Source organism: Zosterops lateralis, assembly GCF_965231275.1.
Source record: "Zosterops lateralis genome assembly, chromosome: 22".
Taxonomy (NCBI): Eukaryota; Metazoa; Chordata; class Aves; order Passeriformes; family Zosteropidae; genus Zosterops; species Zosterops lateralis.
The window spans coordinates 4560732-4581496 of NC_139782.1; the positions used below are offsets into that span (position 1 = coordinate 4560732).

Sequence of the window (20765 nt, forward strand, 5' to 3'; positions counted from 1 at the left end):
CCAGGGATGGAGAATCCAAATCTCCCTGGGCAGCCCCTAGCACAGTCTGACCACCCTTTCCATGCAGAAATTGTTACTGATGTCCAACCTGAGCCTCTCCTGACACAGCTTGAGGCTGTTTCCTCTTGTCCTGTCCCTGGTTCCTCAGGAGCAGACCCTGACCCTCACCTGGCTGTACCCTCCTGTCAGGTTCAAAGACCACAATAAACAAAACAAACTAGAAAACACCAGATACACCAGCAGCGTTTGAAAAAACTCCCCAAAGATGACAGATGACATCAGTTTGGATGGGAAATTAAGGAAGAAATACGGGGAGAAGGAGAAAGCCTGTGGGAAGCAGTGCCCATGGCACGGAGTCAGCGTTATCTGAGCACTGCAGGAAGCTGCAGAGCTGTGAGTGATAATCTACTCCCTGCAAACCATCCAGCTCCCAGCAGGCACAGCCTCCTTTTATTCCCCAAAAAAAAGAGATTTCCTGGAGGTGCTGTCTGTCACAGCTGTTTTATGATGTCTCTGTTATTGCAGGTCAGGAGGAGCCAGGCTGGGCTTGCCTCAGCATTTGATGTAATCCATAGAAAGGCATTGGGTTAACAGAGTATTAGATTAATAAGAAGGAGATTCTGGGTAGGAATTCTGGAGATATGGGAAAAATCTAAAATATACCCTTATGGTTTCTCTTTTTCACGAGTCTGGTTACACTTTTGTGTCTTCCAACTTGTCTTTGCCACCCCTGCTGGTGGATCTCCTGGAGATACCATGGGAGACAGGGATTGAAATATCCCAGTGCCAAATCCCAGAGGGTGCTGGGCTGGACAGAGGGGAAACAACTCAAAAAGGAAGAAGGAAAACAACAAAGAAACAAAAACCCCACCGAGTCTGGATTTTGTGTGTAATCCCTGTGTGCTGGCAAACTTCAGCAGAGCCCCAACACTGGGGGGATTGTGCAGCCCAGCTCTGGCTCATCCCCCTGGCACAATTTCAGAGAAACAACGGACAGGCTCCTCTTTCATCCCAAATTCAGCCAGGCAGAAGTGCCTGCAGGACCCACAGCCAGTCCTGTGCTTAACTCCTTGCATTTTAGTGCTGGAGAAAGAGAATTGTCTGCTATCCTTTAGGTTATCTGGAGAGTTTGTTCCTAGGGGAATATTGATGGGTTTCTAAGGGCTCAAATCCCCAGGATGCCGCAGCCTTTCTCCCAGTACAGCTGGTTTCAGGAAGATGTTCCACAGCAGGCTCGTTTTTAGGGAATAATTACCCAAAGCTTCTCTCTGGAGCAGCTGGAGTCTGTGAGGTGTCCTCTCGGCCAGAGGGAGGGGGTAGAGCATCTCTGCTGGGCTCGGCTCTGCTCGGGATCTGTCCCTGGAGCTGCTCTTTGCAGTGCCCGTCTCCCATCCAAGAGCTGCACAGTTGTCCCTTTGGAATGAGAGAAAAACTGTTTTACCCCAGTTTTAACCACTTTTAGTCTGTATAAACTCTATTATTTTTTCTCTTTTTTTTTCCTTTTTTTTTTCTTTTTTTTTTTGTAAAACAAAATGCGGAAACTTTTGTTCACTTTTTGTCTTGTGAAAAGTTACTTCCCTCCAAAAAAAACCCAACAAAAAACCCAACCAACCAGTCAAAAAAGCCCCAACCAAAACCACCCAAAAAAGCCCCCTCAAAACCCCCAAACAAACAAACAACCTCTCCCCATCCCTTCCAAAAAAAAAAAAAAAAAAAGCCCCCAAACCAACCAACCAAACCACCAGGGAAAAAAGCTTTTTTAAAAGATTATTGAAATTAAAAATAACCCAAAAAACCATTGCAATTAAGAGTTACGTGTATGTGTATGTATGCAACACTGCAGATCTAAGTGAAGAATCTGTTGGAAAAACAGATTTTCACATGTTTTATTTACTTCAGGACCATTTTTTTAAAGAAATTGATCTGGAATTTGGAAGGGCAGCCTCCAGCATTTGCTGTCTCCAGGTGTGTGCTGTGAGCTCAGGAGCCCTGACCCTTTTGGGACAATAATCCTGGATTTGAACACTTGATTTTGGACTCCCAGAAGATCTTGGGGTATATTCCTTATATACTTTTAACCCAATAATTGACCACCCAAGGTCCGCAATGCAGACACTTTTACCTAATAAGAAAAAACACCCAAAAACGTGAAGGAGAAGGTGAAGAAGAAGGACTTAGACAATGCCCCAAATCCTCTGTATTGCCCTACATATATTCAGGCTTTCCCTGAATATTGGGAATTAATCCAACCTGCTTGCTCTATCCAAGGTGAGAAACCTGCTGGGATGGGACCGAGGTTGGACCATTGGCATCAAAATTTGGACTCTGGTCCTCCTTTCTCAGGGAATTGGACCCTGCTCCTCTTTCCCAGGGAATCGTGAGCATGTGGATGGTTGAGATGCTCTGTGTGCTCTGGAGCAGCTCTCACCTTTTGGGGTCACCAGGAAAATGCACAGACATTCCTTTTCCCTCCCAAATTCCCTGCCCTGAGTCCCGGAGCTGGGCTGAGGTGTATGCTCTGGAGCTGGCTGTCACTTTCTGGGAAAGCTGGGAACTTGTCCAAGGGAAAGCCAAACTGGGGCCTCTGGCATCTCAGCTTCCTTCAGGCCTCTTTTAGCGGGGCTGTAAAACCACCCGACAATAGCCATCAATATTAATGGATTTAGCCCGAAGGCACAGGGAGAGGTGGGGGTTTGTTACCAGGTTAAAAGTGGACGGCTGCTTTCATGTAGGAGTGTGCAACCTCCATAAATAAAACACCAGATGTGCTCGGATTCTGTTTTCCTTTAAACGACTTGGGAATTCTCATAAAGAGCAGGAATTCCCGGGGTTACCAGGACTTTATTTCAAACCTTTTCCTTGCAGGAGTCACGTAGGGGGAGCTGCTGAATGCCGGGGCTGAGCAGCCAGGTCGCTGCAGGGTGGGTACCACGTCCAGCCGGGATCCTGAGGCTCTGAACTGTCTGTTTCTTATCTTCTTTTCTTCATGTTAGAGCCGGGATTAAAACACAGGAGTCACAGTTTTGTGTTTGCACTCAGAGTTTATTAATTCTTATCTATATTACACTCTTACATGTCGTGAGCTCTAACTAACAAAGTAGAAAATGGTATATAGATGCCTCTAACTCTTTCCAAGGTCTTTCTAAGCACTAATCACCCAATAACGAGATGACACCTATATTAGTTATACTTTTAACCCAATAATTGACCACCCAAGGTCTGCAATGTGGACACTTTTACCTAATAAGAAAAAACACCCAAAACCATGGAGAAGAAGGTGAAAAAGGACTTGGACAATGCCCCAAATCCTACATATTGCCCTACATATATTACTACAGCCTAAATCCTTAAAATCTAAGTTTCCAGGGTTTCAACACTGAACCCTCTGGATTAAGCCAGGCTTACCTGTAAATCCTCCCAAACGGGGCCTGTCTGCTCACAGGAACAGGATGTTGGTGCAGGTGTTCCTGCAGGAGGATGCACAGACCACGGGACAGTGCTGTGCCCCAGGGAGGGAATGATGCTGTCAGTCCCTTCCTTGGGAGGGATTTGTGCTCAGAATATCTTTGAAACAAATCTTGCACAGGTGCGAGGCTGCAGGAGCAGGATGGGATTCTTCCCCAAAGAAGAATTTTTCATTTTTTAAATGAGCAAGGATTATCTGGGAAAAAAATGCGCTATGTGGGTGAAAGTTCAGAGCAATATTCTCTTTCCTAACTCTTCCCTGAAAACAAAAAGCAAATGTAGGTATTTCACAAGCAGATTATTCAAAACAGTTTTGACAGAAATCGTGGAGGAAGTTTCATATTGAAATTATTTACGTTCACACGGCACTTTGAATAAAACTAAGAAGCTTTCCAGGAGCTCCTCGACGTCCACTGTGCGTGACCTTGGAAATCAAGTATTGGTGGAGCCTGTGGGGTGATTTGAGGCGACCCATACTTGGTTTCAAGGGTCTGTGGGAATCTCCAGGAGGAGTGAACAGTGCTCTGTGCCTGCTCCAGTTTTTGCACGAGTCTTTTGGTGTCTCACCACGATAAACCCGTGAGCACAAGAAAAACCAACCCCTCACTGGTGAGGATCGAGGTGGTTCAGTGACATTCTTGAATACTGGCTTTTTTTGTTTTGAAAAATCACCTGAAAATTTACATTTCTGGGTGATGTGAAGGATAGGAGTGATCTGGGCACAGCAGCTGCACCTGAATCATCTGTGCTGTGTCCAGTCCAAGCCAGGATCAATCCCTCAGGTTGGATTTGAACTGCAGAGTCTGTCCAAAGCTCGCAGAACTCAGGATGACCAAAGAGCCCTAAAACCATGACAGGAAAATCCTCATCCTCAGCCAGGGGTGATGCTGAGCCCATGGCGAGCTGGGGGATGAGGAACACTCCTTGTTTTATTTATGGATCGTGTGTTTCTGTCATGGAGGAAGGAAGTTCTATAATGCTTTGATAAATACAAGCTCTAGGGAGCTAGGAGTGTTTGCAGAGCCCAACCACAAAGCTTATTTTGACAAAATGTGGAGGCAAGGATCATTCCGGCTCTGGCTGTATCTGCTGGAGAAACTTACAGGGAACCTGCTGAGACTGGGTCTGTTTGAAAGATTAAAGGGAATTTCATATGAAAGCTGCAGTTAAGCACAGTAATAATAATAATAATAATAATAGTAATAATACTTCAGGTATGCTGGGCTTCCTCTGTCTCCACACCTCCCCTCAAACAGACCCTGCATTGAGGCACTTTCTCTGCGTGAAAACGTAATTAGAATTTATGGATTTACAGAATCCATACTTAGATCTTTGCAATCCATACTTTGCACTCCTGCAGAGTGCAAACTGCCCACAGCGCTGGGCTGGCCTCCTCCAGCTCCCTGCCTGGACCCTGCCCTGCCCGGAGCCCTTGGAATGAGCCGCTGTCTCCGAGTGCCGGCAGGTTGCTGCGGGGAGGGGATTAAACAAATATAAACCCTTGGGGATTTCATTAAGCTCTAGCAGGTCTTAGGATTTCTGAAAAGTAAAACAAAACTTGCACGGTCTGGTGTTTCCGAGCAGCCAGGGAGCTCCGAGCCCAGACAGGACCGAATTAGAAGAGGCTGAGGGAATTAAACGCTGGAGCTCTTTGATCACATCAGCCTTGTTTTGATGGCTGTCCTTCTCCAGCTCTGTTCTTGGCTGGAAATACATTTAATTCTTCATGACTTGACAGGTTTGTGTGCTGCCCGCAGCCACCTTTCATTGCTGCCATGGCACGGCTGATCTGGGGCCTGGTTTGTGCTGAATTTAAAAGTGTCACTTCCAGGGATGGTCCTGCAAAGATCTTCCTGTCACCATTCGTGTCTCTGCCACCATTCCTATCCCCACCGTCAAAGGATTCCCTCTACAGCTGGCCCTGGAGGCAGCAGAGATCTGGGAGCGATGGGAATGGGGCTGGCTCTGGGTGAGCAAGGGAAAAACCAAGATTTATCTGCAGTAGCAGAAGGAAACCCGGAGCATGGCGTGGCTGAAGCGCGTTCCTGGCACAGCTGCAGCCCATTCTTCTTCCATCCAGCCCAAATACCTTCAAACCCTATTTGTCTCCATTTTTCTGCTCTCTTGTAAGAAGGAAATGCTGCTTTACAGAGGAAAAAAAAAAAAAAAGCAACTTCTTAAGCGCAGATACATTTTTGAAGTGCCTTGCTCGGTGCCAAATGTCAAAGATTTGCCAGCAACTGATAAATCTATTTGAAACCGCCCCATATATTCCACACTTCCAGCTGAAAACTTGGAATTTCCTAATCTCGAGGTGATTTTGATCTGTATCCGAAAATAATGGAGTGGCCTAGCAGTGATGCAGGGGTGGAGAGCATCTCCAGGGCTGGTTCTTGGCTTCCAGGGGGGTTTTGGGGAGGAGGGAGGATGCTCTGGAGGAGAAGCCCCAGAAGGTTTTAACTCCTTCAGCTCCCCAGTGGAATCCGTGGGAGCTGCTGAGGAGGGGAGGGAGGGAAGGATCCGGTAACAAGGAGGTGGTGATTCCTCCCTTCTCACCTGGTGATTAGTCACTCGCTCTAATAAAAGGTAATTTGAGAAAAGTGCTCTCTGTGCCTTCCAGGTCTGGCTCATTCCCTGCTCAGGGGTAGGGAGGTCTCTGGTTTCCGTGGGGTAATTCTCGACTTGAGTTACAAAAATTAATAGAAAATGTGTAGAAGGTGTCTATTTTATGTTTTTCAGTCTTTTAGTTTAGATTTTTGTGGATTAATGCTATCCAGGGTAGTTGTGTGTGTTTATTTGAAGGAATTTTAGTGGAAGGGAAATAGTTCTAAGACAGGAAATAAAACTTCTAAAACAACAAATCTATAATGCAGGGAAATTTTATCTTATTTTCATGAACAAGAAGGTTGTTAGAGAGTGAGAAAGAGATTTGGGATAACAGGTGTGTTCTTATCGCTGTGAGTCCCTCCAGGAAAGGAATCTTTTGGGTGACATCTGGAGTGTTTGGGCAAGGAAGAAAAGGGAACTTTTTGTACCTGTTAATGTTGATTTTTCTTACAGGCACTGAAAGCTCAGAATGGGAAAAAGAGCTGCAGCAAAAGCAGGGTTTGGTTTGGTTTTGTGCAGCATCTCCAGCACAGGCAGGGCAAGGGGCTGTGGTGATCAAGGTGGGAATCGTGGCCATGCCTTGTGTTTTATTGTTTCAAAAGAGATGAGATTTCTCCTTCCCAACCTGTGTTGCTGTTCCCTGTTCTGCCTTAAACCTGCTCCTGAAATGGAGTGGAAGAGAAGCCCCAGTGTTGGTCTGTAAATGCAAATCCTCAGTGGGGCTGTGTGACCCCAGTGTTTGAAAGGTTAAAGGGAATTTTGTATGAAAGCTGCAGTTACACATAATAATAATAATAATACTTCAGGTATGCTGGGCTTCATCTGGATCCTCCCCTCAAACAGGCTCAAGCCACCAGGAGAGGCACCAAATGTGCTCCAGGTGGTCCTTTGGGCTCCCACAGCTGGAATGTGCCCTGTCACGCTCCGGGTGGGACCTTCCCGGTGCCTCCATCTGTGAGAGCACTGCTGCTTCAGCTCAGAGGCAGAGAAATGCAAAAAGCTCTTTGCTCATCAGAGCCAAAAACAAGATTACAGCTCTTTTGGATCGTGTCACAGCTCCAGGATCCGTGGACAGCTCAGGAAAGCACCTTCCCCAGGCTCCTGCAGAGCAGAGCCCCAAACCCCCGGATTCCCAGGAGAGACATTGGAACACCCGCCCAGGGCAAACTGAGGGTTGCTTTGAATGGTCGTGGCTTTGTGGCAGAGTTCTTGCATATTTTCAGCACTGGTTTGCTTAGCAAGAAGGCCAAAAGTATTCAAATAATTAACAAAGATTGCTGACGAACGGGGAAAGAGCTGTTTCTGTGGATATCGGTTCGGACATTAAAGAATTCCACAGAAAAATGTCACTTTCTTGCCAATTTGGTACATTTGTCTTGTTTTGTTGAAAATAACTGAAAAGTATTTCCTGGCTCTGTATCACTGTAGAGATGTGTGAAATAAACAGCTCTGCCCTTATCTTAGCCAAGCGAAAATATTTCCAGTTTCCCCAGAATTCCCCTGATGAGGATTAGCTTCTCTGATGATAAAGAGGTTCAGGATTTTGGTGGAAACAAGCAATCCTTTTTAATTTTTTTTTTCTTTTCCATTTTTTTTCTTTATTTCTTATACTTTTAGAGGGGACAGTGTGAATCCCTTTGCACATATTCTTGGAATAATTTGTAGCTCTTTGCTCTCTCGTTGCCTCTGACTCTGTGTCAGGGGGCAGTGGGTGCCCTGAGTGCTCTCGCCCTCCTGGAGCCCCTCATCCATCCTGGGTGGATTTGCCCTGTCTGCAGGTCTCATCATGCCAAGACAGGACACTTAGGGAAGATTAAGCCTTAAATTAAGTGAGAGAAGAGTTTGCACTGGGGCTGCCTCACTCCTGCTTTGCTCGAGTGTAAATCTTTTCACCCCAGCAAAGTGGGTGTTGGGTGATTCCCCCATGGCTGCATTTCTCAAACAACCCCATTACTGTGTCAGCAGGGGGACCCTGCTGTCCTCACCACTTTTTACATTAATTTCTCTTTTTTACATCAGATAAGAAGCTCTTTCCAGACTCCCCACATGCTCTTGCATGTTTTCAGGAGTTGACGGGGTTGGATCTGTGTTTGTGCAGACGGGGAGAGTTTCAGGCACTGATTAATGTTTACAGTTTGCAAAAATATTCAGCTTGTGTTGGTCAGAGTCCTGATGGAGCCTGAATAAAGCTGCCTGAACTCCAAACCACAGGGTCAGATATTTGGATATCTGTGTTGGCTGGGAGGGTTTGGAGCTCGCACCTCTCCTGAAGGTGGCCCAAGAAGAGGAGCTGTGGGTTCAGAGATCAGCAGTTAAAAGGCTTCATCCTTGGGATTTGATTCCTGGCTCGGAGTGACATCAAGCTGGGACTTTCAGAGTTCTCTCTGAGGTGTCTGCTAAACAAACTGCTCTGCAATAGCATCAGCTTTGTGTGCAGAGGCAGGACAATACCATGGACCAGTGTGCTGCTAAGGTAGGAGAGATTTTGAAGGAAAAGTCTTCATCTCAGCCACTCAAAAGCTTCCCAACTTGACCTCTGGTGAGAAGGAGAAGGATATTGTACCTCAGTGTGCTGTTTTCCTGCCCAGAATTGCCTAAATTGTGTTGATTCACTCCCAGCAGAAATACAGGCAGGGGGTGGGGAACCACTGCAGGATCACAGGGCAAACCCAGGAGTTCCTTTCGTGCTTGGTTGACTGAAGTCTGGGACCTCAAATGGAGGGTGAATCTGAGCCCTGCAAAGAGAAGCCAAAAGCTCTGGCTGTGTGTGGCTGTGGGAGCTCAGCAGGCTTGTCAGGAGTGCTGGGATGTGACACCTTGTGAGCCACAGGACCCCCCAGCTGGTCCCCACCCCACTCAGGGCTGGGGTCCATGTCCATGTGGGTGTGCACTGCTGCTCATCCCTCACCTGGCACCTTGTTGTGGGCTGATTCCTGCCCTGGAACAGCCTGGCAGCAGCGGCCTTTGCCTCTCCAGCCTGTGTTCCCTTCTGAGGCAGAGGGATTACAGCTGGCAGGGATTTACCCAGAGCTGGGCTGCTTTGCTCCAGCCACCAGGAGAGGAGCCAGTCAGTGCTGTGCCATTGGGGATTGGTATGAGAACCGCCCTGAGGTGCCACCAGCTCCCACCTTTATTTACCAGCTTGGAATTAGTGATCCAGAGTGGCAGAGAAATGCAGTTTGTGTGCTAATAATTTTCTTTTACCAATATCAATAGCACACAGCTGATCAGGTGCTGGCTCACTCCCCAGGGAAGAAGGGAACACTCTCAGAAGAATCACAAATGCAACAAGTTTGGGAGAAACCCTTAAATATTTGGTTTCTGCCCCAAACAACACATTTCATTTTTTTTTATTATTATTTTTATTTTTATTTTTTTTTCTGCTGTTTTCCTGGTCAGCAGCAGTGGGGGAAGCAAAACACCTAGGGGAGGACAGGGCAGGGCTGCAGCTGGCACTCCTTATCTCTGCATCCAAAGGGATGCCCAGTTGCTCCTGGAATCAGTGCCAGGAGGAGCCATGGGCACGGCCTGTATTTCTAATCCAATCTCCAGTGGGAAAGCCATCTGCAGAGTGGTTTGGGGATGTCCTGTGTTGGGTTTTTTACAGGAAACAACCAGCTTTGCTGTGTTAAAATGGTTTTTGAGGCATGGCAGGTTCTAGGGGAGCTCAGGTGTTGATGTGCCCTGGGCTCTGCCCCAGCTGCAGGCGTGTTGGAGCAGTGCAGTGGAGAGCTCTTAGAAAACATCATAAACCAACCCCTAAACCACAATTCTCACAAGCTCTTGTTTATTTTATCCCTCTAAGCACCACTTGACATAGAGAAGTATATTTGTACTTTTCGTGGCCTTCATAGGATGAGGGCATTAGCTCCAAAAGTAAATGAAAATTCACATTTTAGCTGGATTGTGCATAATAAACCTGATTCAGCTCATGGGGATCTCAGTTTAGTTCCCAGCTAACATTACATGTAGAGAAGTTCACAAACCTGTCTGGAATATATTTGAGCGTGCTGGCCCCAAATCACAGACCTCATCCTTCAGCTTCTTCCTTTCCTTGCCTCTTCCACGTTCCATCTCCTGCACGGTTCTGCTTTCCCAGTCTCCATCTGGTAATTTCCTTTTATCTGGAGTCCATTTTTTTTTAATGTCAGAAGAAGCACGGTTTAGGGTTTGGGTTGGTTTAAGATGAAGATTCCAGCACTCCTGTTTATCTGGGCAGGTTGACTGTGTCTGTGCAGGGATGAATTAACTCTGGGGCTTATGATGCTGCTGAGCTGTGAAGCACCACATCACCAGCTCTGATTTGTTTGGGTCCTTACAAGATTTTTAAGACTGAATCTGAATGAAATTCTGTGAGAGTCTGAGAGGTTCAGCCCATCCCTGTCCTGTTGAAGGATGTTGATGCTCTCCTGGCTCATTCCCCAGGCAGCAGTAATGACCTGCTGCAGATCCTCATGTGTTGCCATACTCCAAACAACCCTTGGTACTTAATCAGCTGAAGTAAATTAGGTGACAAGGAAGTTGGAGCTGGCTGCGACCTGGCCAAGCATAACTTATTACATAAGCAGGGCTCACTTTGTGTTTGAGCCCTTTTGATGCCTGTGCTGTACCTCTGAACCGTCTGCAGGAGCCTGAGCCTCTCACCGTGGTGAGGTTTTTGTCACAGTCCAAGGAGACTGGATTGAGCAGGTTTGTCACAGAAGTCACACTTGGTCTGTGGGCTGAGGAGTGAGGGCTGTTTGTTGGGAGCTGCAGGAGGAATTCCCAGGAAAGGTCCCTTTGGTGGCTGCCTGAGGAGTCAGAGAGTCCCTTGAAGAGCTGCTCACTTTGACCCATCTGCATTCCAGGCAAGGATAATTTAAGATTCACAAGTCTTGGTAACATTTCTGAAGGCAAGAAGCTGGCCTGACCCATTTTCCACAGCTCTGTGGCAACATTTCTGCTTGTCAGCACCTCCAGAGACATTTACAGCAGCAGTGTCTGCTGCCCATGGCAGTGCCTGGGGCTGGAGGCAGCACTCCCTGCTCTGGGCTGGGAAGGACAATCCACGCCTTGCCACGGGGTGTTTTGGAATGGGTGAAGTATTTAACAGATTTAAAGTGGCTCCTGGCAGGGTGGCAGCGTGTCTGTGCACAGTGAGGGCTGGTGGAAGGCAGCACAACAGGGCAGGGGCTTCACTGTGGGACATGGGGAGTGCAGCTGGAATTTCTGGTGGCTCAGTGACCCCTCTGACATTTCCCCTTCTCCTGTCCCTCCTCTGCCCAACTCTTTGCTCCCTCAGTGCTGAGCATCTCCCTGGGGACTCTTGAGCAAGGTGTGTGTGCAGCACATCAGGCTGGACTTCTCCAAACCGTTTCCAAACATTCACAGCATCCTTCAGAGAGCTCATTTTTTTTTTTTCTTCCCTCCACAAAGCAACTGTCTCAAAAATTTCTCTGTTATTTTTGTTAAAATCAAAACATAAATGAGAAGCATGTGGGCTGTTGCCTTGTGTAAACATTAAGATGAGTTGAAGTGGTCCCTTGAAATGTGAGGAAGCTGCTCTTGGAACAATCAGCAAAGGGGACTCGTGACTGGAGTCCACCTTCCTTTGGAAATTGCTGCTGCAATAGCATGAAATCCCTATTTTCTTCCTGGATTCAGCTTGTTTCAAAAATTTTTTTCTTTTTTTTTTTTTTTTTTTTTTTTTTTTTTTTTTTTTTTTTTTGTGGAATGCTATTCATTGCAGCCTAAACCACAAGTTTTAATTTGGAATTTTACTATGGCCAAATAATACTGTGAAAACGTCTCAAAGTAGCAGGGCCTGCTTCCCCCCCTCCCAGCTCAGCCCTTGTGAGCACATTGTTTCAAAACATTCCAGAAAGTTAAATGAGGCTTTTGAGCTTTTTGCCTCTGGAAAATCCAATAAGTTATTAAGTTATTCCTACTTCTTATTTAATGAAAAAAAGGTAAAATAAAATTCTCCGTCTTGCAGGAAACGGGAACGAGCATTATGGTTTTCTTTGGAGCAGCCACGGTGGCTGTTCCTCATTTCAGCTTAAATTTGGTGATTAAAGGTTTGCTTTTTGTCGTTATTTTAAGAACAGCCCAGCCCAGATTTGGTGTTGGGTGCTGTTTCAGCAGCTGGCATTGGTTGTTTTTTTTTTTTTTTTTTTTTTTTTTTGGGGGGGGGGGGGGTGTGATGGTAACGAGGCACTTCCACAGTGAATCATTCCCTGTTTGGGAATGATGTTCCCCTCTCCAGGGGGAGATCCTGATCACTGTGCCCGCCTTCCATCCCTCCTCAGCCTGGCTTGGGGCAAACCCGCGGGTTTATCTCAGGGTGGAGGATCAGGTCCGGGAGGGTCCCGTTGTTCCATGCGGGGGCAGCCCCGGGGCCGTGCAGGGCGGTCTGTCCGACAGCCCCCGGGGGCTCCTCCCGCCCATCCCGGGGGGGTCCGGGGGGTCCCGGGGCCGGCGGTACCTGCGGAGGGCGGAGCGGGACCCGCCCCCAGGGCTGAGCCGCCCCGCACCGCCCCGCGCATCCCTCTGCCCCGTCCCGCTGCGTCCTGTCCCTGTCCTGTCCCGTTCCTGTCCCGTTCTGACCCGTTCCAGACCCGTTCTGACCCGCTCCGTGCGCATTCTGTCTGAGCTCCGTCCCCACTCCATCCCCATTCCATCCTCGCTCCGTCCCCGCTCTGTCCCGCTCCATCCTCGCTCTATCCCTGCTCTGCCTCGCTCCGTCCCCCCTCCGTGTTTCTCCATCCCCGCTCCGTCCCCGCTCCATCCCCGCTCCCTGCTGCTCCATCCCTGCTCCATCCCCGCTCCGTCCCCGCTCCGTCCCCGCTCTGTGCTGCTCCATCCCGGCTCCATCCCCGCTCTGTCCCGCTCCGTGCCGCGGTGATGGGCCGGCCCTGGGCGCTGCTGTGGTGCCTGGGCTGCCTGGGCGGCATCCCGGGCTCCTCCGGCGAGCACTACCGCTACCTGTGGAGGAGCTGCTACCCCTGTTACCTGGGTCGAGCGGGGTACCCCGACCTGCGGCCAGGTACGTGCGGGACCAGGTGGCCTGGGAAGGTCCCTTCAGAGCCAGGCTCTTGTCAGATTCTGTGCCTGGGGCTCCCTGCAGGGCTCTGCCTCGAGGGGTTTGTCCCCAGGTCCCCCAGCTGCAGGGTGGAGGTCCCAGGCTGGCGGCCACCCAAGTGACAGACTGGAGATCTGGCTATATATACTGTATATGTGCCTGTGCTTTCTGTTATTATGTTTATTTTTACATTATTATTATTATTATTGTTGTTGTTATTGTTATTATTATTATTGTTGTTGTTGTTGTTATTGTTATTATTGTTACTGTATTAAGTGCATTTCTTACTCTGGAAAATCAGTTCTTGCCAGAGGGGGAGAGAAACAGGAGTTTCTTCACATCTGTTGCTGTCCAGCTGGGTTAAAGATAGCTCCTGTGCCACATTCCTTAAAAATCCAAATGCATGCATTTTGCTAGGGTACATAAATTCGTTTTTCCCTCAGCTCCAAAGGATTTCTCCCCAGTCTAGGGCAAAAAAAGTGAATAAAAAAGGTGCCTTTCTCTCTGGGTGAGGCTGTGGGTTTGTTGGGGCTGTTGTTGAGTGTTCTCAGCAGGGTCTCACACAGGACAGGGCTCGGTGTCACTCGGGGTTGGGTTTTGTGCAAGGGGAACCCTCTGGCAGCAGCGGCCGGAGCCGAGAGCTGGGCACGGCTGGGGGATGAGGGCAGAGGAGCCGTGTCAGGGATCACTGCACTGGAACATTCAGCCTCAGTGTCCTTTGGAAGCCAATTCCCAGCCTGCTGCAGCGTGGGAAGAGCCTGGCCAGACTTCCCATGGAGCAGGTGGAGGGGATGGAGCCCTCGGTGCTCCCATTGCACGTGGCTTTTGTGGGGTGGGAGATGGGGACGTGGAGCCAGGTGTGAGTTCTGCACCCTCCTGCCTTCTTTGTGTGTGCTTGGCTGCCTCCAAAGCAGGAAAAGCTTCTAGAGATTTAGGAAACAATAGCGAATATGTGAAGGTCATTAAAGACTTGGGATGCTTGGGCGTAATGTAGACATCAAGGAATGCATTATCTCACCCTGAGATAATGCTAATAAATAAATGCCCCAAGCAGCCGGTTAAAAAAGTGATATCAGAATAGTTGTGAGATGTGCCAGACCTTCGGGAAGGGGCGAGTCGCTGCTTTGTTATTTATAGATCAGATGTTTGTCTCAAACTCAGATTGTGTTTGCTGTCTCCATCCAACTGTGTTGGCTCAAAGGAACTCTCCAAGACAAGCTCCTGAGATCCAGCTTTGTGCTGGATCCAACTTTCCTTTCCCTAACGCAGAATTCATCAGATCCTGATCCTCTCAGCTCCATGGACAGGTAGCTCTGTGCATGCTGGGCTTTATCCTTGGTGTGAGGCAGCTCTGAGGCTGCACAGCTGAGGGGTTTTCTCACCTTCATCCATCTCATAACTCATCCTGAACTGGTATCGCTGCAGGTTTGGTTAATTTGGTTAATTTTTCCCCCAAGCTTCTTTTTGACAGGTAAGAGGAGTTGTCTTGGTGTGCCTTGAGGGTCCCAGATGTTGTCTTGGTGTGCTTTAAGGGTCCCAGATGTTGTCTTGGTGTGCCTTTAGGGTCCCAGATGTTGTCTTGGTGTGATTTTTGTGTTCTGGTTCCCATGCAGTCCCCACAGCCGTGTCCCCTCAGCAGCAGCTGCCACGGCACAAGGCTCCGCTGTGTGCGCGTCACCAGCGGCTTCGTGTGTGACAGGAGGGTGAGGAGGGGCTCTGTGCAGTAACAGTGGGGCTTTCACTGAGGTCTGGGGTGCCTTGATGTGCCCCCTGTGTACAGACAGGGCTCTGCTGGGTCCTGGTGTCGGGGCAATGGCTGATGGCAGCGCTGGGTGTTGTGTCCTGACACAGCCGCCCTTACAGGAGGAGCTTTGTGCTCTGCTGGGGACTCGCAATCCATCATCACAGTGATGTGGACCTGGTGCTGTGATACCCTCTTAGTGAACCTCTGCAGCAGCCAGAAACCAGCAGAGCTGTTGTTTGATCGTTTTCCATTAGCTCCTTCAATGGTGACCTGCATTCCCACCCAAGGGTTCCATTCCCAGGTCCGTGTCTGGGAATTCGTTGGCTTCCACCACATGGCACAGGGGTGTCTTTCACTCAGACTGACAGCCTGCACAGGGAATGGGGTAAAACTGTGATGAAAGAAGGTTGGAGAGTGTGAGAGCAGCAGCAAGTCCAGAGCAAGTCCAGGTGCTTGTTGCTGCGTGCACCTCTGCTCCACACTGAGTAATTCCTAATTACAGCCCCAATCCTGAGGCAGACAGGGGAGCACAACTGGGAGCTGGGCGACTCTCCCAGCCCTGGTGCTCCAGGGCAGGAAAAGGTGAGCTGAGGACAAAGCCAGGGACTGAGGCAAAGCAGTGTTTTCACTCCATCAGATTGTTCTGAAGCTGATGCATCCATTCCTGAGGTGCCTTTGGAATCTGCTGCTGAGGATGGCACAGGTGGTGGGGAAAGCTCTGGGCACCTCCCACCTGCAGTGGAAGGAATACTGGCCTCAATAACTCCCTGCAGCTCATTAAGTACTTTCAGGGCATTTTTGAATGCCTGGTTTAGGATGAGATTAAATCTGAGGATGTGGAGGAGCTCTGACTGCCCCAAATGACCTTTTCCTTCCCTTCAGTGAGTCACTCACCTTCCCAGCCGTCCTTTCTCAACCTAGAGGAGGAAAAAACTTCCAGGGTAGCAGAGAGGGGATGAAGCTTTGTCCTCACCCATGGCCTCCTTGCACTGTTGGACCGTGCCATGGATGTTTTGTCTGCACACAGCAAGTGTGGAATAACAGGGCATCTGAATTCCTCAGGTTATTCATGTTGGGACTGTGTGACACATGCAGGAAATTAAGTAATGCAAAGGGTTTTTGCATTCTAATCTGTGTCCATAGTGTGGGATGGCCGTGCTCCCCTGCCCAGGAACAGGGACTGTTGGGTTCTCTCCATCCAGTCTTTTTACTTCTTGAAATTGCTGAATTATCTCCAACAAACTGGTACTGGAAAGATAAAGTCACTAAATCCCACACATGCTCATCTCGATGGATTTTAATTAACCTTTTCCCTGCAGCCCTGCTCTGTAATCCAGGCTAATTGCTGCAGGGATTAAAGCCTGGCACTGCTGCTTGGCCAGACAGAGTAAAGTGTTCCTCCTGCCTGTGCTTCCAGCTGGGATCCATCACCTCCTCCTCAGCCCTGCAAGGAGATAAACTGCCTCTGTACTAAATATTTAATGCTTTGCAGAGCTGCTGTTGCCACTTTCTTCCCCCTGACATGTAGCTCTTGTCGGAGATAAATCAGTATTCCTTCTGGAAGGACCTGTGTGTGTTCAGGGAGTGCAGCCAGCCAAAGCCATCTCCTGGCTCTGTGCCCCTTTTTTTTTGGTTTTGTGTTCATCTCCCCTATGTTTGATTGCTATATTACCTATGTTAGTCCATGTAGGTGTCTGAGGTTTCAGGGATTGTTTCTGCTCAGGGAAGAGGTTGGGATGAGCCTTCCTTGCAGAAGAACTCCAGTTTCTTTACACAGCAGAGAGATTTTCCTGCCCAGTGATCCAAGCCTCACTCCCCAGCCCTTGCTGCGTTGAGTTCCTGCCTCAGTTGGCTTTGCCTGGTACCCACTGCCCTGTGCATGCAGAGCAGAGCTTGGCAAACTCCATCCTGGCACGGCTCTGGCTTGCTCAGAGTCAGCTGAAGAGAAGCCTGTATGCTTCTCATTTTCTCTCCTTTGGTATTATTAATTTCAACCAGATTTTGTCAGCTCTCCAGCAGGAAAACAACCCCGGCGTGCCACGAACCGCAGCTCGCTCAGTGTCACGTAGGGCTCTGGGTCCTGCTGCCAGCACCTGCACCAGGGGCGATGTGACCCTTCACTGAGCTGCTCCTCCTGGCCCTGGGAGCAGCTCCTGCTGCTTCCCAATTCCCAATTCCCTATTCTCTATTCCCAGCTGTCTCCCTCACTGGTGAGCCTCGGGCACGCCTGGAGATGCTGCCGCTGCCAGGGTTGGCTGGTGGATCTGCCCCCTTGATGCCCCTGGGGACAGTTTTATTTTGGTCACACCATCATTCAGGGTGTCCCAAAATCTCCCTGGTATTGCAGAGGAGATCAGGGAGGCTCCAGGATGGAGTGGGTTACATGGGGTGGTGGCAGGGAAGGTGATGGGTGACTCTACGGCCACGTTGTGAGGAAGGACTGGCCGCTCTCCCAGGCCAGGAGGGGGCTGGGATGGGGACAACCCTCTGGAATCACGGAGATTTAGAGGGTGAAAAGTACAAAAGGAGAAGAGGAGACACGGAGAGAGGAGATGTTAAATTACTGAGTGTGAGTAATGGGGTGAAAGCAAGAAGTTTACTCAACACATCACTAAGTTTCTTGGACAGTAAATTCTCTACGGTTTCAGATTAGAGTTGAAGGGAAACAGTGGAATAGTCATTTAAATTCAGACCAAAAAACTTTATTATGCTACATAAAACCTTCCCAAACCCCAGTTTTCCTGTTCTGGAGCTGAATAGAGCCAGTTCTGTGTATTAATAGCTAATCCTGCCCACAGAGACGAGTAGGGAGTGCCTCAGGGGCTGTAGGGCTCTGCAGCATCCCAAGTGTGTGCAGAAGAAAATGATTTAATCAGAATTAGGTTGCTTTGACCAGCATCTCAGACTCATGCCATCACATTTTTCCCCTTGAAAAGCCACTTTGGCTTTGGCTCACTCTTCAGAGAGCATCACTCAAAGCTTATGTTTCGCCTCAAAAATCTATTCATTTTCCTTTCTTTCAGTATTAAGTGTCTTGGAAAAAAACAGGAAGAAAATAGCAAAACCCCCTAAAAGGCTCAGTCCAGTGAATAAAGCAAAGGCTTGGCATTACAGAAATCAACATTTTGCTGGGTTGATGGAGACCACAGCTGCAGTGGGAGCTCTGCAGGAGGAGCCCAGCAGGGCCAGTGCAGCAGGACACCCCAAGACAAGGCTGGGGCTTCCCTGGGTATCACTGGGACAGGAAGACTTTTTATGACCTCTGAGCTTGAGGTTTCAATGTTTTAAGCCTTGCTAAGAAAACTGTTCTGAGAAAAGGCTAATTTTGCATTATCACTGCAGAGCTCAGAAACACTGACTCAAACAGGCATCACCTTTCCCATTTCACTTCCCCTTCCATCCCTGACCCCGGACCTTCCCTTGCTGCTGGCTGATTTTTCTTGGCAATTAATGTGATGAACGTAAAATTTGGCTCAGCCAAGGCTGTGTTGCTCCTTTATTTTTTTTTTTTTTGTGCCCTTTGCCTGCCCAGCAGAGCTGGGTTGGGGCATGGGGCTGGGTTGGGCTGGGCTGGGCACGTTCCTGCACCTCTGGCGTGCAAGGACACGGCCGGGTCCCCACCCTGCCGTGATTCACTCAGGAAATGTTTCTTTATCTTCTTAGTAACAGTCGTGGATGGGACGGAGATGGGAACTCTGAGCTCGGCTCCAGGGGCCGTCCTGGCTGGGAGGGGTGTGGGTGAGCTGGAGGTGCAGAAAGTGCAAAGAGAAACACGAAGAGACCCAAAGTTTTTCTGAAGTTTTGTTGAAGTTTTTCTCTTCATGGGGAAGGGAATGGCTGGTTGGGTGCTTTGCTGTTGGTGTGGGTGAGATCTGGTTCCCCCTTCTCTGATCCTTTCCAGTCTGAAAGGTCGTGTCGGTGCACACCTTGTGCACACCCACAAATGGCAGGAATTAAGGAACTGTGCAGCTCCATCCACATCATCTCCATGTTTCTGATTGTGGCACAGAAAGAAATCTGCCTCAGAAACTTAAAATTTCCTTGGAGAAGCAAGGAAGTGTAGAATATGAATTAATCCGTTATCTTGGAGTCAGTGGGAACGGTGGTCAGATGAGGATGGTTTGTGCTGACTGACAAATAAGATCGGGTTTTGTCTCTGGAATTTCACAAGTAGCTTGACTGACTGAACATAACAAAATGGTCAGTCTTGTTCCCTTTGCATTCATTCCTCAGATCTAGAGTCGGGCAACAGAGGGTGAATATTCCTGAGCTCAAACACCTTCCTGTCCACTCCCCCGAGTTTTTGTCCACTTCTCCCTTGTTTTTTTTTGCAGATGTTGATGAGTGCCAGGTGCACAATGGGGGCTGCCAACACCGGTGTGTGAACACCCTGGGCTCCTACTACTGCGAGTGCCGGCCTGGATTCCGCCTGCACACGGATGGCAGGACCTGCCTCGGTAAGGCTCCCCTGAAAATTCCTTGGAAATTTCTTCTCTTGTTCTTTGAAGCCCTTTTCCTACCAGTGAATCCATGGCAATGTACAGAAAACCTTGATTTCCTCACTCCCACCCATCCTCTGTGCCTGAAATATGAAATTATGCTGGGGGGTTGTGTGTTGTTCTTGTTCCTGTGTCTTCTCTCACAGTTTCTGTCCCTGGGTTCAAAACATTTGGAGTTTTTCCATGTGGTCACCTACAACTGGGGCTGCTTTGCTGTCCCTGAGTTTATTCTGGTTCAGGAGAAGTAAGTCCCAAGTGCTTTGGTGCCTCTGCTTTTGATTCAGGATAAATCAGATATGGTATTCTCAGAATGGATACATAAATAAAATTATGAGAAATTTCAAGTCAGGCTTCTTTTTGACCTCAGTGTTTTCCCAATCCATGCAGATGTGACAGACAAATGACAATAAACATGGCTGTGTGGGGAACTGTGGCCATAATAATCCAAAACCACCTTCTCTGGGATGCTGGTCATACTTCCTCTTGGCTGGTGCTTGTCCAAACATCACCATCCAGGCACCAGGTTTGTCCTGCAGTTGATTTTGGGGCCAGTTCCTTGAAATATCATTGTCTGTCTTCCCCAAACTGGAGGCTCAGAGTGGAACTCAGAGTTGTGCCTCCAGCATCTGTGGCTGTTTTAATTAAACCACTTCTCCCCCAGAGCTTCATTTGACACATTTTTCCATTATTTGAGGGATATTTTCGTGCAAGTGGAAAGAATTCCCGGGCGATGGTGTTTGCAGAGACCATTTGCTGGGTTTTCTCGGAACACAGTCACACTCCAGAGCCTGCTGTGTGAGCCTGTGTGTTCCAGTTGGGAATGGTGATGTGAGCAGGGAAAACCCATCCAGGGAAGCTGTACCCACTGCGCCCAGCTCTGCACTGATGCACATCTGGCCACAGCTGGCTCCAGTACATAATGACACCCAAACAAGTCAGATTTAAGGTCCCCAAGCACCCCATATTTCGCTGGAAAAATCCATAAGGAAAAGGGTGGCAAATTAGGGACAAAGCCAAGCCTGGCAGCCCGCTGCTGCTCCAGCACTCGTGTCGGGGTGACTGCTGCTCACATGTAAGTGTGCTGTGGTCTGTCATCTCCTAATTTTCTCTGGAATATGTTGCTCCCTTTCTTGTGGTGTGTGGCGATCCCGCCTGCGCCTCGCGGAATGAACCGTGGGACGGGCTGACATCGGCAGTTCTCGGCAGCACCAGCCCCAGAAGGTGGAACAGCTTTCAGGGAAAGCATAAAATGGGTCACTCTAGGGAGGAATCTCTTCTTAAAGAGGAATTTTCATAATTTTATTTCAGTCTCCAGGCTTCCCTGCTGGTGTAGCTGAGCATTCCCACAGGATCCAGGCAGGGCTGCCCTGCTCCTGCTGCCCGTGCCCAG

General features: G+C 48.8%; 1 protein-coding gene across 1 annotated transcript in view; it reads left to right on the forward strand.

Moving 5' to 3' along the window:
• Positions 1-20765, forward strand: part of MEGF6 (multiple EGF like domains 6) — a gene marked incomplete at its 5' end in the record, with an annotated part of 81355 nt that overhangs the window by 27806 nt on the left and 32784 nt on the right. The window contains one exon of the mRNA XM_083876986.1: positions 19211-19333. Within this exon, the coding sequence (XP_083733112.1) occupies positions 19211-19333 (123 nt within the window). The remainder of the gene's footprint in view (positions 1-19210; positions 19334-20765) is intronic.